The following is a 23,704-nucleotide window of genomic DNA, read 5'->3' as shown; positions in this document are numbered from 1 at the left end:
TTTTCAAATGTGCCAAAAACGTTAAATAACGTTTAGTAAAATCCTATGGCGGAGTGCCAAAGACGTTAAAAGACGTTTGTTTCAAAACAGAGGTGAAACTAACCATTTTCTATTGTTGATTACTGAAAAACGGAATAAGGTAGAAACAAACTTTGTTTTCTGATGAAAGACGAGAGTCCAATCTTTCATTTGGTAGTATGTGTGTTCCCATAGTCCAAACACATAATTTTCTGTTGACCTTGAAAGATCAGTCAAAATGCTGAAATCGGCTGGCACCCACGGCATCATCCCTTTTCTGAAAACGTCTGGCAGTCAAAGAGTTAATGATGCTTGAATTCAAGACATTTGTAATATATTAAATATACTGAAAACATTTTCGGAGCGAGCAAGATAAATGGATAAGAGAAATTTTGCCGTCATCCTGTTTTTGTTTTTTTTTAACAATCACCTCACAATATACAAAGACGTGTACGGAATGAACCCTACAGGCCTCGCTTTCTGTAGGCATAAAAATCTGAATGAACGACGATTTGACATTGGGTACAATTCAGCAAAAACTCCTTTTGAGCTTGAAATACTTTGTTTGTCCTGTTCTGTCAAATTCAGTTTCAAATAAAATATTGTGCAGCCATCTGTTGGCTGCCAATAGAATTAACCCAAAATAAACGGCGGCAGAACACAAATTGTCACTCCTAAAATTGGTGTTAGCTCGAATCCACAATGGAGAATTTGAACTGTGTTCAAAAATTGACATGGGTTTTATGTCCAAATTGTTAAAAAGATTTATGTTGATTAGTAGTATAAAAAAAATTCATTTTGCTGGGTTAACTACACAGTACTTTAACTCATTCACTCGCAGCCATTTTGACTAAAGCAACCCCCTTCGCTCCCGGCTGTTTGACTGGATTTTGACTGAAGGCCCACAGAATATTGTGTTCTATTGCTATAAAAACATGGAAACTACCAAAAGAAAGATTAGAGTCTCTTCTTTCATCAGAGAGAAAAAAAAAAGCTTTATTTGTAGCTATTTCCGTTTTGCAGCAATTAGCATTAGAATAGAGATTAGTTGCATCATTATTCACAAATCTGGTAAAGAGCTTCTTTTGCAGCATGGCTCTGGTTGATCTCGTATACTCTGCTGGCCACTTTTGTAGTAACAATTGCTTCAAGTGTTCTCTTCAGTTCAGAGGCTGCATCAAAACCTTCTGTATGCTCTTGCATTAAAAAAAAACAAAAACAAAAAATAAATACATTTTTAAAACCATGGCAATATTTAAAATAGAACGTGTTTATACGTTTTTGGGAGCAAATGAGTTGAGAACCACACTGAGCCGTCCCTTTCTCTCTCTTAGTTGCGTTCGGCACTGGACAAGGTGGACGAGCTGGAGTCCAACAACAGTCACCTCAATAAGCGACTGGAGAAGATGAAGTCGAGCCGCGGCATGGCTCAGACGCCGTAGCGAACACGTCGCGCTCGCCGTGCGCCATCTGTCGTCGCGTCCGGTAAGAAACCGGGAAGCTGCTTTTGAGCGGAAGCTCCCAACATGAAGGACGATGATGAAGAGTCGCTCGCCTCCCAGACGCTCTCCTTGCCTTTTTTTTTTTTTTCCCACCGTAGCGTCGCGTTCAACTCTTTTGGAGTGAATGAGTGTGTGTGTGTGTGCGTGCGCGCTTTCTGTGTGTCTTTGTAAATGAAAGTGCACATTTCCGAGTGTTTTTATCTTTTTTTGCTCACTTTGCATTTCAACGCCAAACTATTTAGACGATACTGAAGAAATGTGACAAACGGGACTCAAAGCAGTGAAGACGTCAAAGACACTGGGGCAGGTGCTGCTTCACTGTTTACAAAAAAAAAGAAGAAGCTTTAATTATGAACGCGTCATACAAAACGAGAGTTAACTTTGTGCAATAAAGTGTCAAAACTTTTGCTGCAATTTTGCCATTGACTCTCACGTGTATGTTTTATCGGCACCCAAGAAGTTCCTTATTATTTATTAGCGTCCTAAGGTAAGTTATATATTTAAATAATGAAGCAACTCTTGACACTGCAAGGCTCAAGTTTAAGTCTTCATGGCCAAAATGGACAAAACAGGAAGTCAGCCATTTTTGTTTGAAGCAGTCCTTTTGCATGAATTTCATTTGTACTTGATTACAAAGTTAGAAATATCAGCTCCAGCCGTAGTGATGGGAAACTGAAGCTTCTTAAAGCACCTGCAATATTTTTTGACTCCTCTAGATGGCACTCGTGGTTCAAAGATGCAATGGAAATGTAATCCATTTTCATTGCGCTCGCCTTTATCTTTAAACCAAGAGCGCCATCTGGAGGAGTTAAAAAAAATATCGCAAGTGCTTCATGAAGCTTCATTTTCCCATCATTAGCGCCAGGCAGCAGTTTCCATAATCAACATGAAACTGGGAGGACAGATTTATCATAAAAAGCACCCATGCCGGAAAGTACACAGGAAGCGCGCCATTTTGGTTTGAAGCAGCAAATTCCAGGGCACATACTTTCCACCAATCAGAAGCAGGCGGATGGTGACACCAAACTGTCAAGCTTTTTTTTTTTTTTTATACTGTTGATGGCTTTTGAACATCTACCGAAGTTGAATCGCACTTAACTCTTTGACTGCCAGACGTTTTCAGAAAAGTGATGCCGTGGGTGCCAGCCGATTTAAGCATTTTGACTGATCTTTCAAGGTCCACAGAAAATTATGTGTTTGGACTATGGAAACACACATACTACCAAATGAAAGATTGGACTCTCATCTTTCATCAGAAAAAAAAGTTTGTTTCTACCTTATTCCGTTTTTCAGTAATCAACAATAGAAAATGGTTAGTTTGACCTCTGTTTTGAAAAAAACATCTTTTAACGTCTTTGGCACTCCTCCATAGGATTTTACTAAACGTTATTTAACGTTTTTGGCGGTCAAAGAGTTAATGGCGTAGAATCACTCTGAGGCCATCTGCGGGCTTGATGAGCAGAACGTCCGCTCCCGGATTCGCTGAATCATGCGGCGGCCGTAAAAGTCTCGGTGCTCTGGCGGCAGTTCGTCAAGACAGCGCAGCGCCCTCTCCAGGGCTTGAAGGGCACGGCTCGCCGCCACGGGGTCTTTGTTGCCGTACGGGTCCTTTTTGTCGTAGCTGGCGGCCGGCAGCTGGCGCCAGAACACGTTGACGCCCACGCCGAACTGTAGCGCCAGGGTGTTGTGGAACCACAGGGCTGGAAACATGAACGGCAAAAAAAATCATTTTGCACCAGTTCAGGGTGTGAGAAAGGCGGCGGCTCACCCGCAACCCGAGTGAGGACAAAGCTGTGTTTTACCAGGAATGAAGAGCAGATCTCCAGGCTCCAGCACACATTCGTATCTCACTGCCTTCACAAACTCTGGATACAAGTTCACGTCTGGCGAGTCAATTTCCAAGACCTCGGATTTGTCTCCTAAAAAAGGGAGAATGACAACCAAACGATATCAGATCCTCTTGTTGATTTTTGTTTTTAATCCAAAACAGAACAGAGCCAGTAATTTCCCCCCAAATGGCTGCTCCAAAACAAAATGGCAGACTTGCTGTTTAATTTCAGGGATGGGTCTTTAACTTTGTAATAAAAAAATGCCCACCTGTCTAGGATGCATGCTGGTTCCTTTTGTAGGAGGTTTTTTTTTGGACATGGGTCCTTGAGACATGACCATCTCATCGTGTCCATCAATAAAACGGATCTTGCGAGCACATTTTTCCTAACTTTCCAAATTAATACCTCAATAAATGTTTTTTTTTAAAAAAAAACTGATCTGAAAATATTCAATTCAAATGTATTGAACTTAAAAAAAAAAAAAAAAAAAAAACAGGTCTTAAAATATTAAATCCAAATGTATTGAACTTTAAAAAAAAAAAAAAAAAAAAAAAAACAGGTCTTAAAATATTAAATCCAAATGTATTGAACTTTTTAAAAAAAAAAAAAAAAAAAAAAAACAGGTCTTAAAATATTAAATCCAAATGTATTGAACATAACATTTTTAAATACAACTTAACTGTACTGTAGTGTTTTTTTCCCCCGTACCACTAGAGGGAGCCCACACACCACACCAACCTACCCCGGAACCAAAAAGCATTAAAGCTTTCCTGATTGAAAAAAAAAAAAAGACTTAAAACCAAATGATGTGCTATAATTGTCTGATATATTAGACTTTGGAATTCTATTTGTATTTATCTGGTCTCTTGAACTATTTGGAAATAAAAAAGATATAACTGAAAAAATTAGAAAAGATTTGTGCACATACAATTTTTTATCAACAATGCATTAAGTGTCATCTTTTGGGATCATAGTAAAGCTCTGTTCTAAAAAGGAAATAATAAACGGAATTTTAAATAAAGTTTTCAAGTGATTGACAGGTGATTGTAGGTGGCATATGACAACTTGGGTCGAACCATTCTGGTATGGGGGAGATGCTGGGTTTTGGGGACACTGAAATTGAATAGCCTACTGAATATTAAATTCATTTGATGAACTTATATATGTTTTAGAAATAGTGACATAAACTTCTAAAATATGTTTTAAAATCTCATGTACCCCCTGGAGTGGCTTCTCGTACCCCCATTTGAGAACCACTCAGCTAGAGCAATGGAAAATCATCACATTGTATAGCGGAGTACTCGCCTGTCAAATAGAGGTGCAGTGCATCCTGTGGGCTGTAGAGGGCCACCCTCTTCGTCCCCGTTACCTGAGCCAGAATGTTATCCATCACCTGGAAAGCTTGAGGTTAGAATGTTAAAACGGCAAAGGTTACTTTCCCGCCTGGCTGCCGCACTCACGTCGTAGTGCGTCCACAGCTGCAGCCGGCGGGAGCTGATGCGGAAGACGCTGGAGAAGAATTGACCGGGCTCAAAGAAGTTTGGGATGTGAAAGTCCTTGGCTAGCTCGGGGAACTGTTTATGCAGGTCAGCTGCTTCCTGGGAAAGGGTGACAATGAGGCACATCACATGCAAGCTGATTGGTCCAGTTAGGACCATCTTCTCTCCGGTTAATATTTGGTAGAAATTGGTCAAAATGGCTGTGACTATGAAAATGGCCAAATGACCCTAAAATGGTTTTCTTGAAAATGGCAAACTTCCAGTGACTTAGGGTAACTGGTGTCGCTTCGTGAGATCTAATGGAACGTTAAAAATCACCCCTTCTTTTTTTCTGCCTACCTTTCGGACGTCTTCTCCCAGGGACCGAAGGTAATAGCTCTCGTCCTGGAATGAGATTCAAGATTTTAGAAAGCGCATGTGCTGGTCACATGACAAGCGTGTATCCCGATGTACCTCACACAAGAAGAAATCTGCGTGTTTCTCCTCAGACGTCCTCTTCACAAACTGGTCAAACGGAAGAGTCCTGCCGTCCACATTGAGGCTTTTGACAATTGTGTTTGTGTTGTTGTTATGAGGAAATGATGATCAAGCCCACCTGTACACAAAGTTTTTTTGAAGAAAGTTCATCTGTGGCACGCTGGAGACGTGGATCTTCACCTCCTTGCCGCCTCCCTTCTGGGCAAGATACTCCACGGTCCATTTCTCCACGCAGGGACCCAGACACACTCCTCGCAGCACGGCAGGTTTACGCTGAGGTGGGGATCAATATTCAGATGCTAACACAAGAGTATGCTAACAACCTCCGCACAACTGTACTGTTTATTCCGTGACGTTTGGTGCGTTAGTGGATGTGTGCTACAATGCTAAAAAAATCATTCAGAGATAGAATGCTAACAATTCGGCTTTCATTCTTTTGAGTGTATTTGTTTAGCACTTCAATTATTATTTAAATGCTAGTGTATTGCAAGAACTGTCATGATTAATTGCCGATCAATAAATAAACTGAACTATTTTGATCGAGTTAATACAATTGTCCAAATACTCTGATTTCAACGGAAAATATTATCTGATGATTTTTGCAGCATATCTTTTGTGTTTAATCAAAATATCCTAGTTGAACGTGAATCAGCCTCAAACGTAAATATCAAACTAGTCAGTTTCAAAAAAGATTGGCGAGTACCATCACTCCATCTCATGTGACATTGTTTCATATTATCATTTGGTTGAAATATTAAACAACCCCCCACCCCCAAAACATATAATTAGTTTATAAACAGTAATTAAAAAAAATATTTGTAGTAAACTTATATTTACAATATAATGTTCAATATTTGAATTAATCATTAGACTAATCGATTAAACTATTCAATAAATGAAGCCTTGAAGGAGGGGGGGGGGGCATCAATAAGCATGTTATTACAGGTCATGTAGTCGGATGCTGCTTCAAATTAAAATCTGATCAGTTTATGTGCAAGCAGCATGTTTGAAGTTGAAAATATTACCTGTGGATATATCTGTCGGAGAAAAACATCCCTGCCCACTTCAGTAAACACTGGAACCGATATTTTCTTCTGAGTCGTCATTTGAACATGAAGTCAAGTCAAGTTTATTTATAAAGCTCTTAATCACACAATAGTCTCAAAGGGCTTCAAATGGCCACACAAAATATTAACGACATCCCCTGATCGAACCACAAGAGGGCAAGGAAAAACTGAAGAAGGAAAAAAATGTAACAAACGGCATGTACAAGACGGGGCAATGTTTTTGTGTCACATTTGGAATGTTCCGATAGCAACAAAAGTTCCTCCTATGTTCTACCAACAACAAAACTTCCTCATTGTACAAAAACATTCTTAGTTGTGTACCGTAAAAATTCGCTTGCACCTGCATTTATATGAATTCAAGTTATTAAATTAAGTAACCTGCTCAATATGTTTGTTGACCGATAAACCCAAATATTTAAAACAATAACATGCGGAAAATACAAAAAGACGGACAGGAAATATGGTGTCGCATTTCGAATATTCTGGAAGAAACAACAAGCGACAATAAGGATCCTCTGCTTCAAAGCGGACTTTAGAATTACTTATAAATCTGAATTAATTAAAATTGTACGAAAAAAATTTATATATTCAAACAAATGTCCAAACGTGCCGGCCAAAAGATAAAACCCATTATTTAAAACAATAACTGAGCCAAAGGAAACAAATTAACGGACCGGAAATCCGCCTAAACAAGATGGCGCTCTTCATATTAAGAAATTGTTGTAAATTGACGTCGTTACGCGGCTTTAGTCGCGTTTCAAACCACGAAAGTGTCCGCCTAAAGCGGTGTATAAAATCCCAATTATGTGTCCTACCTCCTGCTAGTGTCGGAGGAGTGGTAGCGCTGCGGTCGTACAGTTCCCAAGGTGGCGAACGAAAACCCCATCGGCAGGTGGTGGTCTTTGGTATCCCGAACCCGTTCATTTGGCTGCGAAAGCGGGTCTACTACTTTCTCATCAGAGCCTATTTTGATTCCGAGTTCAACATAGAAGACTTTACGGAAGGTGCTAAACAGGTTCGTAGGATTTTTATTAAATCTCTTAATTCTTGTATGTGTCTCAAGACCATCATGACGTCACACACAGTTCTGGAGGCAAAGTTGATTTGATTAAATTTGACCGGGGGGGGGGGGGGGGGGTGTTAAATGGATGATGTCAGATTATCAGGCGAAAAGATGCTGATTTACATTGTGTTAACTAAGTCAGTGGTGATAGTCACTGTCAGTCATATTCCATCTGTTGTTTTGTTGTTCTAATATTATGCAAAGGGTTATTATATCGTTTTCCTGTGTGTGTTTTTTGTTGACAGGCTTTCTGCCATGTTTCTAAGATGCTGTCCCAGTGTCAGTTTGCTGCTCTCGAGGGGCTTGTGGCCAGTGACGTAAGTATGAAGCAACACTTTTACAGCAAGAACTCTACTTATTTGGGATGTCAGAACCGGGAGGAAAGGGGTAGATTAATGCTAAGAAATCATGTCAAACAATTTATATTGACTTGTGGAAATTTGTTACAGTTATTATAAGCACTGGGTTGTTTTTTACTTTGGCGTCTTTGTTATTGTATGGCTAGTTTTTACTCCATGTTTAGTGCAGCACTTTGTATGCAGCAATGGTTGTTAATTTAAAGTGCTTTTTAAAAATAACTGCTACTTTGACATACAAGGGGTAGCAACAGACACAGAGTGTGCAACAATACTCATCTGCTCTGTGGGAACAACACAGATTAGTGAAGATCGGCCATTTCCACTGGTCCTTGAGGAACCCACCAGTCTTCCACATGTATGTTTGAAAGGGAGTCTCTTTTTACATTTTTGGGTCAGTTGATCGGAAAGCTGGAAGAGAAGTGCAACCTTCTCCCGCCGAGCTACAAGACGGCACTGTCCGCTCGACCTGACGAGCTCATGTCCAGCACGGCGGGCGACGTGGGAATCTACTACGATGACGAGGGTCAGCACGTAAACCAATCAAATCTATGATTTTCAGCTTCTGTCGCAAACACAAATAATTTCTTAATATTCAACACAATACTTTTTTTTAGCTTTAAATATAGCTAACAGCATCTGCCAATGTAGTATCTCAAGTTTCAATAATCCTGATTTAAGAAATAAACTACTTGTATGTTCTGTAAATTCTGCTATATTCATGCTTCTAAATGCGGTTTTCTGCATTTGACGTGTTACCACCATGTGTCCACCAGGGAGAAGGTTTGTGAGTATTGTGATGCGTTTCTGGTACCTGACCAGCGCAAGTCTGCCCGACGACACTCTGGAGGGAATTCGTATCTTCCAGATGGCCATCGGAAGAGAGGGCGAGACGGAGAGCAAAAGGCTGCTCACCGCTAACTATGAGTGAGTGTCAAAAACAGTGATTATCACGGGGAAGCTTTATGTTCCACACCCACCTGTGGTTGCTTCAAATCACTATAACTTCCTACTGTACATTTGACAGATTTCAGAGGGAGTTCACCAAAGGAGTGGCGCCAGACTGGACCATTACGCGGATAGAGCACTACAAGCTTTTAGATTGAGGCACAATGAAGGAAAATTCTGTGGAAATTCCTCAAAAAAACTCAACTTGAAGGAATGAATCCAAAACGCAGTGCGGACTGTCTGCAGGATTTTGATTGTAAACATGTTCTATGAGAATGAGTATATGTAGTTTCCACCTGTAAAGTGAATCTGTTAATTTAACCTTTAAGAAATGTGTGTGTGTTGACACAGTCAAATTTTGTTGGCCCTTGTGTCAAGTCATTTTTTGGGATCATTTTTAATACTTGTTCTAGAAGTGTGTTGATAAGTGATTTCCATTTCCACCCATGCAAGCATAGCCTTGATATCAGCATTGCGAAATATCAAGACACTAGTTGGTCTTGACACATTAGTATTTTTGATCAGCTACAAGATTTTGTAGGGATTGTATGTTTCAGTTGGTTCAACTGTTGAATCTCGTGGCTGAATCGAGTTAGCTGTCTCACTGGAAAAAACATAAAAACTCATTGGGTGATTCAGTTTAATTGAGAGTTTTGAGTCCAGTTTGCAGATAGCAATTATGAAATGAATTGGGTACAGACTCAAGTTTGCGGGCTCATGGAAAACACGGCAAACTAACTCAGATGATTCAGTCAAATTCAGCAACTGCCTCGGGCAATCGCACTCACATGTAACACAGCAAAGGGAGATGATCCAGTCGGAACATGTTACTGACTGAGCCGACTCACCAGAAACACCGCAAACTTGCAGCTCCAGATCATGTGGTTTCTCCCGACTCAAAGCAGTGAGTTGAATCAGGTGATGGCTCATCGGTCAATCTTATTTGTTTAAAATAAATAACTGGTGGTTAAACAAACTGGTTGGTGGCTGCTGTATTATTTACACATGCTATGATGATGATTAAATATAATCAGTGGTCGTGGTGTTTACTGTAGACAAGTATACCAAATTACTTAAGCGGACGAGACCAGAAAGCGAAAGACTTGCTGATCGTCAACTTAATTATGGTGCGCTCACCTATTTTTGACAAAAACAAGTTGCAGTTAGTGATACGTTTCCTTAATACATCAGTGTATGCTTATATATTAAACATACAGGCACCAAAAAACACAATTTTTTTATATTCGTTTTTATTGTGAAATACTGTAATTATATGGCAGTAAAAAAAAATGCTGTTTATGTGTGAACGAGAGGCTTCAATTTGGTACACTTAATAGGTTGTCGTTTTAAGAAATTCAGTTGCATTGATATGACTACTGTTTGCGGGCATAGCATCTGACACACTCAATATGGCGGACACGTTTACGTATTATCAGCAACGGGCCTACCCAGAGAGGGGTTTGACTTTGATGTCTTCCGAAACGCGCATTTATGATTTCTTTAATGTTAGTATTTTATAACTATACAACATCTTAGAACGCTTTGTGACGTTTATTTGCCTCTGACTGTCTCTTCTCTCACACACACGCACACACACACAAGGAAAAAGCGAAACGATGCTGTTCGTAACTGCAAAAATTAGTACTAGCGCCACCAACAGCACCGGAGGTCTCAGCGATTAAAAATAACGACACAACTTTTTTCTTTCTTTTTTAATGTCCTGTCCTGTATACTACTTTTAATGCCTTAACGTAATTATTGGCTTCATCGCCGGTAAAATAAAAACAAAACAACAGTAAAACATGGGCAGATTTCCAAGTGCATAACGAGAAGACTTCCTGAATATAAATTGTACAGAAAACGAAAGTCAAGACAGAAACGTGCACATGGTGAATGACACCGAAAGGGAGAGCAGATCAGGTAATTACGACCACACTACAGCTACTAATCTGGATGGCAAGATGATTTTTGCATTGAAAATGTATTTTAATTGAAAACAAAACACGGCAATTTTCACTCAGGTGCCCAGAATGAGCCAGTGGAAGCAAATTCAGCAGCTGGAGATGAGACTCCTCGAGCAAGTGGACTATTTGTATGATGACAATTTTCCAATGGACATCAGGCAGGGTCTCGCCATTTGGATTGAGGATCAGGATTGGTGAGTAAGAGAGAAACAAAAGTTTGATGTTTTCTGGAGAACAAAGCAGTAGCGTATTTTTCCTTTTCAGGAAAAAAAGACTAAAAGTTGTACAGTATATCTTTAAGAAGTTGGGGGAAAAAATCAAGAAAATATATTTGCTTGAGAAAAGTCCCACTTTTTTTTAATATAGGGAAATAAGTTAGAGAGTGGTATATATAAAATAATGGTATATTTCGAGAAATAGTCATATACATTTGAGACAAATTATTGTAAATATATTTACATTGGATGGAAGAGAGGCACACTTCTCTGAAAACATGCTTTTAATATTTTCAAATCATATATATGTTTTTTATATAGTGCCCCAGGTGAACTTTTTTGTCGCTTATGCAGTGTGACAATCACATTTTCTCAACCATAGACAGCAGACTGTTGTTCTCCCGAGTGTGCAACTCTATCCCTGACCCAGATGTAAAACCCTATAAATGAAAATGTCACTTTTCAATTTGTCCAAGTTTGTCTTGAGTGGCGCACACGCACACACGCAATCAACAGCAGCGTTGTGTTCTACCCGTCTTTTTTTTTGACACACTGCATATCCCACATTAAACCCTTACGAGGACATGTCTTTTTAGGGACACGGCAGCTGACATCGACTCCATGGCGGCGGTCCTGTTCTCCAACCTGTTGTCCCAGCTGGAGCTGGCGCTATCTCAGGAGCAAAACTTCCTGCAGAGACACAACATGAAGATCATACAGCAGCAATTACAGGTAGGCCGCTTTATGTTTGTGGTTGAGAGGAAAAGGAAGTGAAGGTTGGTTTCGTTTTTGAATACGTCGTTGAGCTTTTGTTTGCCTTGTTGCGTGCTATCACCTGAGATTAAAAACAAACTGGTTCCACTCTGGATTTCTTAGATCATATGAGTCATGTTCCATCCGACGTCACACATCCACATGTCCTTCTTGTTACATCACTTTTTCAGGAAGCAATTATCGGTACTCTTTGTTTAGGGTGTGTGTATTTTCTAGAAGTGCTGTAAACTGAAACAGAATAATTGTAAATGGGATTGCACTTGCATAACAGGTTTACTCATTAAGCACTTGACATTCACACACTGATAGCGCACTATCAGGGCTTCAGTATCTTGCTCAAAGGCACTTTGACAATGTCAAGGGTCGGGGATTGAACCTCTGGATTGGAAGACATCCATGTTGCTCCCATCCTGATATTATCATTAACTCCATTACTAACCCTTTCAATTAATATTTAGCGAGTTATTGATTGACTTATGCAACATTTTTATGAAATATTTGGAACTCTATGTTAATTCTGCAAAAGTATAACATAGGAAATATAAACATATTTCTAGAAAATAAATGTTTTTTTCCTTAAAAATGTGCAACTTTCCCAAAAAGTTTTCTCTACCTCCGCACCGACAACAACAAATAAAGAAAACATGTTTCAGAAAAAATGCAACTTTTTTTCCTTCTCCAAAATATACTCATCTTTACCCCAAAGAAATTTAAAACTTTTTCACGAATAAAGTCTGGCTTTAAAAAAATGCAACTTTTTTCTTGAAAATACTGGACAATTAAAAAAAAAAAAAATCTAAATTATACTCCTCTTTTTTTTTTTTTTTATAAACGTGAGGGTTTTCTGAGAAAATAAATGTATTTTTAATTATAGTACAGTAACTATATTTGAAAAATGCATTGTTAAATTTGTAGTGTACTTTTTTTTTTTGATGACTAAACATGCAGTGGATTATTTTGACCATGAACAAACCGGACAAAAGTGTTAAAAAGCAAACGTTTTTGTAGGTGACATCTGCAAAGAGCCAGTCACATAAAAAAAAAAAAAACTTCTTATCACAAAAGATTTTGTACTTATCTCAGTGGTGAGAATGAGAATACATCCAAACCTGGGTGGGAGGAGAAGTTTGTTCTCAGGTCCAGTGACGTCTGCTCCTCTGCTGTCTGACTCGATAGATGAAATATGCCAGCAACCCGGCGGCCATGGCCAGCGTGATCTCCAACTGCCTCAAAGAAGAACGCCGCATCCTCTCCATCGCTTGCATGCAGCAGCAGCAGGTTTGTGTGTGAAATTTCTCCACCGTCGTCCCCTGACGTGAACATTATTGAGAACCACCGGAGCATCCGTAAAGGAGACAATTCCAAACAGTTCCCAGTTGTGTCTGTGACATTCATTCATCAAAATACCCCAACGAGCACGACATACAGCAAGTACCAGCGACCACAATCCCCTGACCTCAACCCTATCAAGTGGAGCTTCATTTAGAATAGACATTTATTTGTCTGTTCCTTCTGAGAAAAACTGAAATTCATGCTTTAAAGCAGGCTTCCCCAAGGAAGTGTTTTTTTGGGGATTCAAATTGTGATTTTTTTTTTTTTAACAGGTACCACTGGAGAAATCACTGGATTTGGTGACCCTTGAGAGGCAAAAGAACATGGACCAAAGAATCGGGATGATCTGGACAAATGTGCAGGTACCGACAGTATGCATGTTACGAATGATTGAACTGTGTCTCCTTCCAAAAATGAAGCCAAACTGTGAATTCTGCGCAGATGATGGACCAGGGAGTCAAATACATCGAGAACATGCAGGAGGATTTTGATTTCCGCTACAAGACCCTGCAGTCTCGAGGTCGGGCGTGCACTCAAAAAACAGAAAAGCGAGGCTTCCTGCCATCCTTCCTTCCTACCATGTTGTGTTGATGTGTCGCAGATCCTTCAGAGAGGAACTCTGAGTTCATGAAACAGGAAGTAACAAGACTACAGGAAATACTCAACAGACTTGACTTCAAACGGAAGGTACAGTATTTGGCTGAATGTTGTCATAAACACTTTTTTAAATGTCAGAAGCCTGTTTCCGGGGGGTAATTGCAGCCAAAAGCCCTTTTCCACCAGTGGCTTTTTATTCATTTATTTAAAAAAAATAAATCATAGTGTTTTTTTTTTGTTTTTTTGTTTTTTATGTTAGAAACCCGTTTCTGCCAGTGGAAAAATAAATAAATACGATCAGAAGCCATTTAGTGGCTTATTATTTTATTTTGTAAATTTCCACCAGTGTTTTTTTTTTTCATGTTAGAAACCTGTTTCCGCCAGTGGAAAAAAAAAATACCGTCAGAAGCCCTTTAATGGCTTATTATTTTATTTTATAAATTTCCACCAGTGTTTTTTCTTTCTAGCCAGTGTGTGTGTGTGTGTGTGTGTGTGTGTGTGTGTGTGTGTGTGTGTGTGTGTGTGTGTGTGGGGGGGGTCATAAACTTGTTTCCAGCAGTGGATTTTTATTTATTTAAAAAAAAAAAAGTTAGAATCCCGTTTTCGACATTTATTTATTTTTTTTATGTAAAAAGCCCATTTCCTCCAGTGATTAATGTTTTTCTTTAAATAGGTAATTTATCCAACAGTCAGAATCGAAAACACACAAATATGTGGAGCGAGTGACCCATTTTCATTGTATAAGTCGACCCTAGTGAGGATAAGCGGTTTGGAAAATGGATGGATGGAAGTTGACAGCATTTATCAAATTAAGCAGAAGAAGTTCAATAACAAAAACTACTGAAAACTTTTTTTTTTTTAATTTCCAGCTGGAGGGTTAATTTCATGCACTCATTCCTGTTGAACTCTCCTGCTAGGAGATTTTGTCCAAGATGGCCGTCGTCATCCAGGAGATTGACGACCTGATGAATTCTCAGCTCTATGTCGAGCTTCACGACTGGAAACGCAAACAGCAAATGGCCGCCATCGGGAGTCCGACGCTCAGCAGCCTCGACCAGCTGCAGAGTTGGTAATTGAGATTGATGACAATGAAATCAGCAATGCAGATCTTTGATAGCTAATTTGCCACATAGTAGAGAGGAGAGGAACGTTTCTAACGATCCTGGGACATAAACCCTACAGAGAATGCATTTGAGCAGCTAAAGAGAATGTAATCCAATCGGTTTCTCCCGTGCTGGTTCAGGTTCACTCAGACAGCGCAGAGTCTGTTCCAGGTGAAGCGGCAGCTGGACAAGCTCGGGGAGCTGGTCTTGAAAGTCACCTACGAGAGCGACCCCATCCCCGTCCAGAAGCCGCAGATGGAGGAACACGTGAAATATCTCATCCATCACATCATCAAGAGGTGCGCTCAACGCTCGATGACGCTCCCGTTTTGGAATGACATCAATGTTGTGTCTGCCGCGCCATCCTCAGCTCATTTGTGGTGGAGAAGCAGCCTTGCATGTTGACACATCCGCAGAAACCTCTCGTCATCAAGACCAAAGTGCAATTCAGCACCAAAATCAAGTAAGTTGCCGCTTTGGTCTGAAAATGTTGGATGAGATTCCGAACCAATCCATCCTGAAAGCTCTGCCTTTTTGCAAAGCGTGCATCCTGGTAATGTTTGGAGGTATTGACCCTCACATTAGCCCCCCCTGGAAAGTTAGAAAAAGAAAATTGCTCACAACACCAGTTGGACATGTTAGAGTAAAAGGAAATTTGCTGGTTACAACAACAAGATTCACGAAAAACTCAAGTTAGTCGTTTTGGTTTGAAGTAGCACCATGGCATGGAAAATGACAAAACTCACAACACCCCCTTGGGAAATTCCAATAGCACTAACCCCTGACAGCAGTTTTAGTCATCAACCTGAAATTTGGGTCTGGCATGTCCATTTTGGTTTGTAGTTGTTTTTTTGTTTTTGTTTTTTTTTCAAGAAAATAAAACAATTTTTAAAAAAAAGACCCCAAAACTTCAACGGCATATTAGGGCCGCGTATAATTATTATTATTTTTTTAGAAGGGGGGGGGGGGGGGTAGGTAATATTCGGAGAAAGTTTATAAAGTGGAAAATTAGCGAGGAAAAAAACTAGAAATACACGTATCGTTCTACTCGGATGTTTGTGCCGATACTTTTCGGTCGGGTTTTCAAAGAATGAGAGAGTAATTGCTTTAGCAGAGATGAACCATGTGATGTTTGAAGCGTTGGATACGGCCAGCGACAAAGACGCCTCGCTTAGCGAAGGGCCACACCCTGACGATCAAGCATTTAAGTTCATTTGTTAACATTTATATTTACTTTAATGTTTCCAGAATTATTATTTGCACATTCATACATTTTAGTGTTTTTTTTTTTTTTGTACAAGTCGCTAAGTTGATGTGTGGAATCTGCTGCTCTCCGTCATTGACTTGCATTGACCTATGCTTTGCTAGCTTCTGATTGGTTAGTGTTAGTCAGCTGATTGTGGATCAGGAAGTATTTACCACATATTTGCCACTTTATAAACTCTCAAATTTGCGATTTTTTTTCTTGAAATATTCCCCTTCACCCCCCATACGCCAATTGACCGATCATCCCAAAATGTAGTGGACATTCGTGTCATAACAGGATTGAACGACCCACGCTTGACATTGAACAGGAAGTCGGCCATTTTGATTTGAAAGCAAATTCCAGGGCTTGTACTTGGATGAAATCCTAACGGCTTGAAAGTGGATGTGGGGGCTGTGGGGGCTCGTCCCATCAGATGTATTTACTCTGTTTCGACAAAACTAATGTGTGTTTGTCATCATTTAGGCTCCTGGTTAAACTCCCAGCAATTGATTATCAGATAAAAGTGAAAACAACATTTGACAAGTGAGTATTTTTTTCTTCTTCTTCTATGCTAATGTTCGATCGTTGCAACAAAAAATTGTCTGAATTTTTTTTTTTTGTGCATGTATTTAGGGAACTCCCTACTGGCAGAGTGTGAGTACAGAAAAACCTCAACACAGGAAGTTCTGCTGTTGTTTGCAGAGTACAAGGAAGTTAGCATTAAATGTCCACCCATACATATTGTAACATTTTTTTAAGCGAGACTATTACATTTCCGCTCATGGAAGTAATCCTACCTCATTTGCATACAGTACACAACAATTAAGGATACATTTGACTCCATTTTGAACCTTAGAAACCGTCAGTTTTTCATCGTGAACAATACCAGTAAAGTCATGGATATCGAGGACTACTCCAATGGTTGCCTTTCAGCGGAATTTAAACATGGGGTATGTTTGTTTGCTTTTAATAGTCACAGCACATGCAGCTCAGTTGTCGTATCAACGCATGTTTGTCTTGACCTTGAACTTTTGAATTTACAACAGCTGTCGGAGAAGAAATACGGAAATTCCACAAAGGGCAATGAGGTAAATACCAATATTTTACTGATCACAAATATTTGTTTCTGTTTGTCTGTCTACTTACTTGCATACAAAAACAATCCATTGGTGGAATCCTCCCAGCTCCAAAATCACTACTTTTAAAGAAAAATAGAGGGTGGAAAAAAACCACTGTATTATACATTATTGCTATCATATACTGTTGCATACCAACATGGACCCAAAGTCATATTCTACCACTAATTTAATAAGACGTTCAGTGCTGTCACTATCGAATATTTTTTAGAATCGATTAATCTATCGATTAAGCAACTATTTGGATTCATTGGCGTGAGGAAATGGCACGGGGCCATATTTACCGACACATCCGTGAAGTGTGAACGTAGCCTTAGACTGACGAGTGATGCGATGAATAAAACAATAAGTTGAGGAGGCAATGCAGTTGGCGGAAATGAATCTGTAGACGGCGACATAATGCCGCACACTTCCCGCAGAGTGAGGAAGAGACGGAGTTGTACGAGCCTTCTTAGGCACTTCAAGTGTCCAAGAGAGTTAATAGATTCGTTCTCAAGCTAAATTGGTTAACGATAAACAGGAGTAACAGATGACGTGAGGCCATACCAGTCTTATCAATTTGTAAATAAAATGTCAATGACCATATTTGGACATGTAGGATTTCCACCCAACAAGCGACCATGCGCTGACGACCAAAACAAAAAGCCGCCCAATAATGTTACGTCACATGACGTTGTTTCTATTTCAGAGTCTGCTTCCTGTAACGGAAGAACTTCACTCTCTTAGTTTTGAGGCGCACTTCACAATGCATGGCCTTAACATTGATTTAGAGGTAAGCGGCAATGTTTACGAACACAACGATGTGGGTCGCTCATTGTGTGTCAAAGCCCGTAAATGCTTCCAGACGTGCTCCCTGCCGCTGGTGGTCATTTCCAACGCCAGTCAGATCCCTGCTGCTTGGGCCTCCGTCATGTGGTACAACCTTTTGAACAACGAGCCCAAGGTCAGCAATTCGTTCTCTGTTTATCCTAAAAAAAAGTGGACATGACATGCATGGGTTTCTGTTTTTGGCGCCATATGCAAATGATTTAGCATATTACTGAAGTGGGCAAACTCTTGTGCGCTGGTGCAGAATTTGGCTTTCTTCAGCAGCTCGCTGCGAGCCACGTGGGCTCAGCTCTCGGAGGTTCTCAGCTGGCAGTTCTCCACCAACTCCGTCCAAGGCCTCAACAAGGAGCAGCTCAACATGTTGGGGGAGAAACTTCTTGGTATGATTGGCCGCTTAACTCATTCTCTGGCAGCCATTTTCACTGAAGCAACGCCCTTCGCTCCCGGCAGTTTTCCTGGATTTTCACAGATTATCAAAAGGCCCACGCAATATTGCGTTCTATTGCTATAAAACAAAAGAAAGATTAGAGTCTCTTCTTTCATCAGGAAAAAAGTATATTTCTATCTGGTTCCGTTTTGCAGCAATTAGCATTAGAATATATTTAATTTTCATCATTCCTAGTGAAAACGCTGTCAAAAAGAGCTTGTTGCAACATGGCCCTGCCTGATCTCTTATACTCTGCTGCCACCTGCAGGCCGTTTTTTGGAATAACTACCATTGCTTTAAGCGATCCTCTTTATGTCAGAAGCGGCATCAAAGCCTTCTGCCTGCTCTTACATAAAAAAAAACGTGTAAACACGTTTTTGGGAGGGTAGTAAAAAGTATTAAATCATGTTTTTACACATTTTGGGGATTGAATGAGTTAATATTAAAACCAACAAAGTGTTTTGAGAATTTTCTCATTTTGCCACTGACGACTGGCTTTTTTGTTTTGTTTTCTCCAATGTTTCTAGGTCAACACTTCCGCAATAGTGACCAAATTAGCTGGTCCAAGTTTTCAAAGGTAAGTCTAAAATCGTCTTGCCCTTCCGATCAAAGTCAGTCAAGTCGATTATCGAGTGTCTCGAAAAGATGATCCTTCCAAATGTCCTGTCGTGTTTCGGTTTGTTAAGAGTGATTTTTACCACCCGATCCTCTCGGATCCAAATTAATTCACGAATTGACGTGGTTTTGCTGAAGGTCGCATTAATGGCGCCGATTGTAGTAGCGGCGGCTCAACTGTAGTTATTTAGACGGCCAACGTGTGTAGCAACGCACAAGTTGCATTATTATCACGTGACGTGTGAAAGTGACCAATCAATAAATCAGCTTCTTTTGGTGTTTTTTTGCATTTGGAAGACGAGCACAAGACAGGAAGCGCTATTGTTAACTCTGTCAATGTTGCTAACTTCACATTTTGGATATTTGTAAGTGTGATGTATTTATTTTGTAATTTTTTTCTCTCGTTTCTTCTCCCAGGAGAATATTCCAGGCAAGCAATTCAGTTTCTGGATATGGTTGGACTCCATCTTGGAATTGATCAGGAAGCACTTGCTGCCCGTGTGGAATAAAAAGTGAGTTGGTGGCTTTGTTAGGTCTGACTTTGTACCATTTTCAAGCTTCTGATCACCTTTTAAACCGAGAAGCTTTTAACTCAATTGAAGGAAGTTTTTTTTTCCCTATTTAATTTGTCTCTCATTGTCCATTTTCAGTGTAATTTAAATTTTTTGCTCTACTGAACAACAAAACCAAAAAAATGATGGTTTAACCTTCTTTTTGTTACGGCTCAGCTGTCTGTAAAATACAAACAAACTACGGGTGTCAAAATTACTGGGTTCATTTTGAGTTAATTTAAAGTTCCGTTAGCGCCACTAGTTTTTTTAACGCAAGATTAATGACCGCCCCTTACTTGGAAAGAATTAAAAAAATGTGCAGAATTTTACCAGTTACTTCATGTTAAAGATTCGATAGCTTTTAATATGAAAAGAAAATGCACTGAGCTGTCACCAATGTCTTCCAAATCCAATTATGCCATCTAGTGGCAGAAAAATCACCAACACAAATCAATATGACACTTGTTTTTTACAGTACAGTACAACTTACTAAATTAATGTATCAATGACTAAAATATGCAGCCATATTTATACTAGTTTTTCCCACTATTATATTAATAGGAGTATGAAACTTGGGGGGGGGGGTATTATACATTTAGAACAGATATCAAATTAATTAATCGTGAGTCATGCGATTTAATTACAATCAAAAATGTTAATCACCTGACACTTTGTTAAAACAAACAAAAAAGCAACCTACTAGGTGCTTATTTGGGTAGATGACCTTTTAGGAGAGAATGTCTGCTTCACACCAAAACTGCCATCTTCGACTTCCATTTCGCGCTTGACTTTTGCCTGTCAAATTTCATGACAGCAAATGTGAAGCAAGTGTTAGCAGCTGTACTTTTTCCTCACATCTCTTGAGTACACTACTGAGAGATTTCACCCCAAATGACCAATTCAAACCAAAATGGCTGACTACCTGTTTCGTTTCGAATATTTGGTCCTTGAAACTTTTTCATGTGCATGACCCAATTTTGTGGTTTGTTATCATAGGTTAATTTTTTTCAAACTTTTTCGCGGGGCACTAGGGGAGGAGGAGATTTACCCAAAATGGCTGCTTCAAACCAAAATGGCTGCACCTTCTGTTCAGTTTTAGCAGCGGAATTGGTGAAATTGGTGTCAGGGGCAAATTTTTCTGCCACGGGGATACTACTGAAGAACCCAGATTAGTTTTTCTTTCCCTGTCCATGTAGCTACATCATGGGTTTTGTGAGTAAAGAGATGGAGCGCGCTCTGTTGCGCGAGAAGTCGTCGGGCACGTTCCTCCTGCGCTTCAGCGAGAGCCATCTTGGAGGAATCACCTTCACTTGGGTGCAGCACAGCGACAACGGTGACCGCCCTGAACACACACCTGTGCAAACTTGTATTTACTTGATCTTTTTTTTCTTCTTCTTTTTTTTTTTGCAACAGGGGAGCCGACGTTCAACTCTGTGGAGCCGTACACCAAAAGCCGCCTGAACGCGCTCCACTTTCCCGACATCATCCGGGACTACAAAATGATCTCAGACGGGGTGGTCCCGAAGAACCCGCTCAAGTTCCTCTATCCTGACATCCCGAAAGACGAGGCCTTTGGACAACTTTACAACAATCTGCCAAGCAAAGGCACGAGCTCGAATCCTTTGTTTTTCCCACCGCAAGACTTTGTTTGCTTGATGTTAATCAAATTGTCATTTCTTGTCATTGTTTTCAATTTTCCAGTTTATCCGTACATACCATCCACCCTGATCCCCTGCTCTGAAATGCGGTGAGTTCATAACTCATTCAAATGTATATTTTTAGCCCTCATGTTGCGGGTCAAATGGGCCCATTTCATCATTAACTCATTTGCTCCCAAAAACGTATAAATACGTTCTATTTTAAATGTTTTAAGTGTCCCCAAGACATATTTTTATGTTGTTGTTTTTTTTAATGCTAGAGCATACAGAAGACCCGCAGAGGTTGCTTAAAGCAATGGTAGTTATTGCAAATGACAGAGTATAAGAGATCAATCAGGGCCATTTTGCAAAAAATCTCTTTACCAGATTTGTGAATAATGATGAAAATTAGCTAAATTCTAATGCTAATTGCTGCACAACGGAACAGATAGAAATATACTTTTTTTTCCTGATGAAAGAAGAGACTCTAATCTTTCTTTTGGTAGGTTCCATGTTTTTATAGCAATTGAACACAATATTCTGTGGGCCTTGCAAAATCAGTCAAAATCCAGTAAAACAGCCGGGACCGAAGGGGGTTGCTTCAGTGAAAATGGCTGTGAGTCAATGAGTTAAAAAGCAAATGTTTAACTCGGGCTGGGTGATACGGCCAAACAATAAAATCTCCTTTTTTTTTTAGTCGTTCAGGACAATTCCAATTTTAATCTAATAAACCCAACAAATATTTATTTAAAGGTTTCATTTATTCAAAATTAATTCAGTTCAGACAACCATAATGTTTACTGATTCTAAATCAGTTTTAACATAAGCTTAACATTCAGTTAGAAAAATTAGAACTCACAATAACATCTGGATGTAAAACAACATAAGAACAACAGCTCTTAATAATCCAGAAGACAAAATTCGATTTCACGATTTAGCAAATTTGCAACGATTAGATTTTCAAAATGACAAATAATTGAATTAATTCGATTTATTGCCCAGCCCTAATTTTAACATATGAAATTATTAGGTTGTCAACAAATAGACAGAAAAACACTCACACACAAGAAACTGGTATTTTATTGCCATTTTGTGGAAGATTAAATTTTTGGGGTCAATGTGACCCGCCGTGTAATCAAGTGGATCTTTGTTGGGTGCAAGAAGACCAAAGACCCCCTAGTGGGGACCACTGAATGTCATAGCGAGAAAAAGAAATGGAAAAACAATTCATCTGGGCCCGGTTCTCACGGTAACCAGAAACGATGGCCTAATTTTGCACAAAAGTTAGATAAGAATTGGTTATGGCCCGCCAAGTGTTAAGATAAGTGGGAGAAATTCATACTAAGGAAGGTTGACTCACTCCAGAGGTGGCAAATCCAGGTCCAGAAAGTAAAAACCCTGCCACAGTTTGGCTTTAGCTTCAGGTGCTAGCTAGCTAGCTAGCTCCCTAGCTAGCTCTCATGATGCTTGTTTACCTGCTAGGGAGCTAGCTAGCTAGCTAGCCAGCATCAGGAGCTAAAGCCAAACTGTGACAGGGACCAGGTTTTGCTACCTCTAAACAGTTAGTTCACGTGTATCATATAAAGGTTGAAAACATTAATATGTGATGAATGATAAAATGCAAAAATAGCAAAAATGTTCTTCACTCTGAACTGTACTTGTTGATAAGGCCCAAAGTTCATGAAGTTAACTTGGCCTTTAATCCTCAGCTAGCCAGAATCTCTGCTCTTTACCAAGGGAAGTTGCAATTGTACATTTAAACAGCACAAAAATTCATATTCACTCAAAATATTAACTCATTCACTGGCAGACATTTTCACTGAAGCAACCCCCTTCGCTCCTGGCTGTTTTACTGGATTTTGACTGATTTCCCCACAGAATATTGTGTTCTATTGCTATAAAAACATTGAACCTACCAAAAGAAAGATTAGAGTTTCTTCTTTCATCAGGAAAAAAAAGTATATTTGCATGTTTCCGTTTTGCAACAATTAGCATTAGAATAAGAGCTAGGTTTCATCATTACTAGTGAAAACACTGGGGAAAAGAGCTTGTTGCAACATGACCCTGGCTGGTCTCTTATACTCTGCTGCCACCTGCTGGCCGTGTTTGTAATAACTACCCTTGCTTCAAGCATTCTCTTCAGTTCAGAGGCTGCATCAAGGTGGTATTTAAAAAAAAAAAATCATGCAACAGTAACAGGAAGGTTAAGAGAAGCCTAGCGATAATGCATCCGTCTCGCTCCTGCAGCAGCTCGCATGTGAGGACCCCGTCACCTCCTTGTGATTCGCCCGAGCCTCCGATGACCCCGGGAGAGTTTGAAATGCTCTGCTTCGACATGGACATTGTGAGTTTGAATGTGCTCAGTTAGAACGCAAAATTGACATTGACTTCTCATCTTGTACCTTTGCACATCATTGTTTTTGTCACGCTAAACATGATGTTGCTCTTTATTTTCCAGATGAATCCTCCACATTCAGACTAAAGCTGGATTCAAATCAAAGAAAGGCGACTCCCGGAATC

At 39.7% G+C, this 23,704-nt stretch overlaps 4 protein-coding genes across 5 annotated transcripts in view; 3 read left to right on the top strand and 1 right to left on the bottom strand.

The window, feature by feature from the left end:
- lrrfip1a (leucine rich repeat (in FLII) interacting protein 1a) overlaps window positions 1-1,934 on the top strand; it is a 37,729-nt gene extending 35,795 nt beyond the window's left edge. Inside the window, exon 28 of the mRNA XM_077579949.1 lies at window positions 1,353-1,934. Coding sequence (XP_077436075.1) covers window positions 1,353-1,460 — 108 coding nt within the window. The 3' untranslated portion in view covers window positions 1,461-1,934. The remainder of the gene's footprint in view (window positions 1-1,352) is intronic.
- tyw5 (tRNA-yW synthesizing protein 5) lies at window positions 1,835-6,607 on the bottom strand. 2 transcript variants are annotated; one of them, XM_077581015.1, is made up of 8 exons: window positions 6,351-6,607; window positions 5,444-5,598; window positions 5,302-5,371; window positions 5,188-5,232; window positions 4,810-4,947; window positions 4,655-4,742; window positions 3,323-3,439; window positions 1,835-3,220 (listed from the first exon to the last, which is right to left on the bottom strand). In XM_077581015.1, the coding sequence occupies exons 1-8, from the start codon at window positions 6,429-6,431 to the stop codon at window positions 2,949-2,951; spliced, it is 966 nt and encodes a 321-aa protein (XP_077437141.1). In that variant the 5' UTR covers window positions 6,432-6,607; the 3' UTR covers window positions 1,835-2,948. The 2 variants fall into 2 exon arrangements, with proteins under 2 accessions (XP_077437141.1, XP_077437142.1); XM_077581016.1 differs by having other exon boundaries at window positions 5,302-5,352.
- Window positions 6,608-6,896: 289 nt separating this feature from the next.
- On the top strand, window positions 6,897-9,735 carry maip1 (matrix AAA peptidase interacting protein 1). The gene is made up of 5 exons (XM_077581057.1): window positions 6,897-7,407; window positions 7,701-7,772; window positions 8,211-8,337; window positions 8,588-8,738; window positions 8,839-9,735. Exons 1-5 carry the CDS (start codon window positions 7,087-7,089, stop codon window positions 8,915-8,917), a joined length of 750 nt encoding a protein of 249 aa, XP_077437183.1. The 5' UTR covers window positions 6,897-7,086; the 3' UTR covers window positions 8,918-9,735.
- Window positions 9,736-10,409: 674 nt separating this feature from the next.
- stat4 (signal transducer and activator of transcription 4) overlaps window positions 10,410-23,704 on the top strand; it is a 25,576-nt gene continuing 12,281 nt past the window's right edge. The window contains exons 1-24 of the mRNA XM_077579948.1: window positions 10,410-10,679; window positions 10,781-10,917; window positions 11,535-11,670; window positions 12,889-12,990; window positions 13,317-13,406; window positions 13,486-13,564; window positions 13,646-13,731; window positions 14,559-14,710; window positions 14,885-15,043; window positions 15,115-15,207; window positions 16,474-16,533; window positions 16,624-16,644; window positions 16,847-16,940; window positions 17,037-17,078; window positions 17,815-17,898; window positions 17,971-18,069; window positions 18,199-18,334; window positions 18,909-18,958; window positions 19,414-19,508; window positions 20,744-20,880; window positions 20,961-21,152; window positions 21,249-21,294; window positions 23,435-23,528; window positions 23,643-23,655. Coding sequence (XP_077436074.1) covers window positions 10,653-10,679; window positions 10,781-10,917; window positions 11,535-11,670; window positions 12,889-12,990; window positions 13,317-13,406; window positions 13,486-13,564; window positions 13,646-13,731; window positions 14,559-14,710; window positions 14,885-15,043; window positions 15,115-15,207; window positions 16,474-16,533; window positions 16,624-16,644; window positions 16,847-16,940; window positions 17,037-17,078; window positions 17,815-17,898; window positions 17,971-18,069; window positions 18,199-18,334; window positions 18,909-18,958; window positions 19,414-19,508; window positions 20,744-20,880; window positions 20,961-21,152; window positions 21,249-21,294; window positions 23,435-23,528; window positions 23,643-23,655 — 2,224 coding nt within the window. The 5' untranslated portion in view covers window positions 10,410-10,652. The remainder of the gene's footprint in view (window positions 10,680-10,780; window positions 10,918-11,534; window positions 11,671-12,888; window positions 12,991-13,316; window positions 13,407-13,485; window positions 13,565-13,645; window positions 13,732-14,558; window positions 14,711-14,884; window positions 15,044-15,114; window positions 15,208-16,473; window positions 16,534-16,623; window positions 16,645-16,846; window positions 16,941-17,036; window positions 17,079-17,814; window positions 17,899-17,970; window positions 18,070-18,198; window positions 18,335-18,908; window positions 18,959-19,413; window positions 19,509-20,743; window positions 20,881-20,960; window positions 21,153-21,248; window positions 21,295-23,434; window positions 23,529-23,642; window positions 23,656-23,704) is intronic.

The sequence above is a fragment of the Vanacampus margaritifer genome, chromosome 11 (assembly GCF_051991255.1).
Source record: "Vanacampus margaritifer isolate UIUO_Vmar chromosome 11, RoL_Vmar_1.0, whole genome shotgun sequence".
NCBI classification, from domain to species: Eukaryota; Metazoa; Chordata; class Actinopteri; order Syngnathiformes; family Syngnathidae; genus Vanacampus; species Vanacampus margaritifer.
The sequence above is the reverse complement of the archived record's forward strand: the minus strand, read 5'-3'. Positions and strand labels throughout refer to the sequence as shown.

Bases quoted from the DNA above. Each gene is read 5' to 3' on its own strand.
- tyw5 (XM_077581015.1), bottom strand. From the start codon at position 6,431: ATGACGACTCAGAAGAAAATATCGGTTCCAGTGTTTACTGAAGTGGGC. The intron at 5,233-5,301 runs GTACATCGGGAT...ATCTCATTCCAG, and splicing joins CAGATTTCTTCTTGTGTGAG to GACGAGAGCTATTACCTTCG. The intron at 3,440-4,654 runs GCGAGTACTCCG...TCCCTTTTTTAG, and splicing joins ACTGCACCTCTATTTGACAG to GAGACAAATCCGAGGTCTTG.
- maip1 (XM_077581057.1), top strand. From the start codon at position 7,087: ATGGCGCTCTTCATATTAAGAAATTGTTGTAAATTGACGTCGTTACGC. The intron at 7,408-7,700 runs GTTCGTAGGATT...TTTTGTTGACAG, and splicing joins TTACGGAAGGTGCTAAACAG to GCTTTCTGCCATGTTTCTAA. The intron at 8,739-8,838 runs GTGAGTGTCAAA...TACATTTGACAG, and splicing joins CTGCTCACCGCTAACTATGA to ATTTCAGAGGGAGTTCACCA.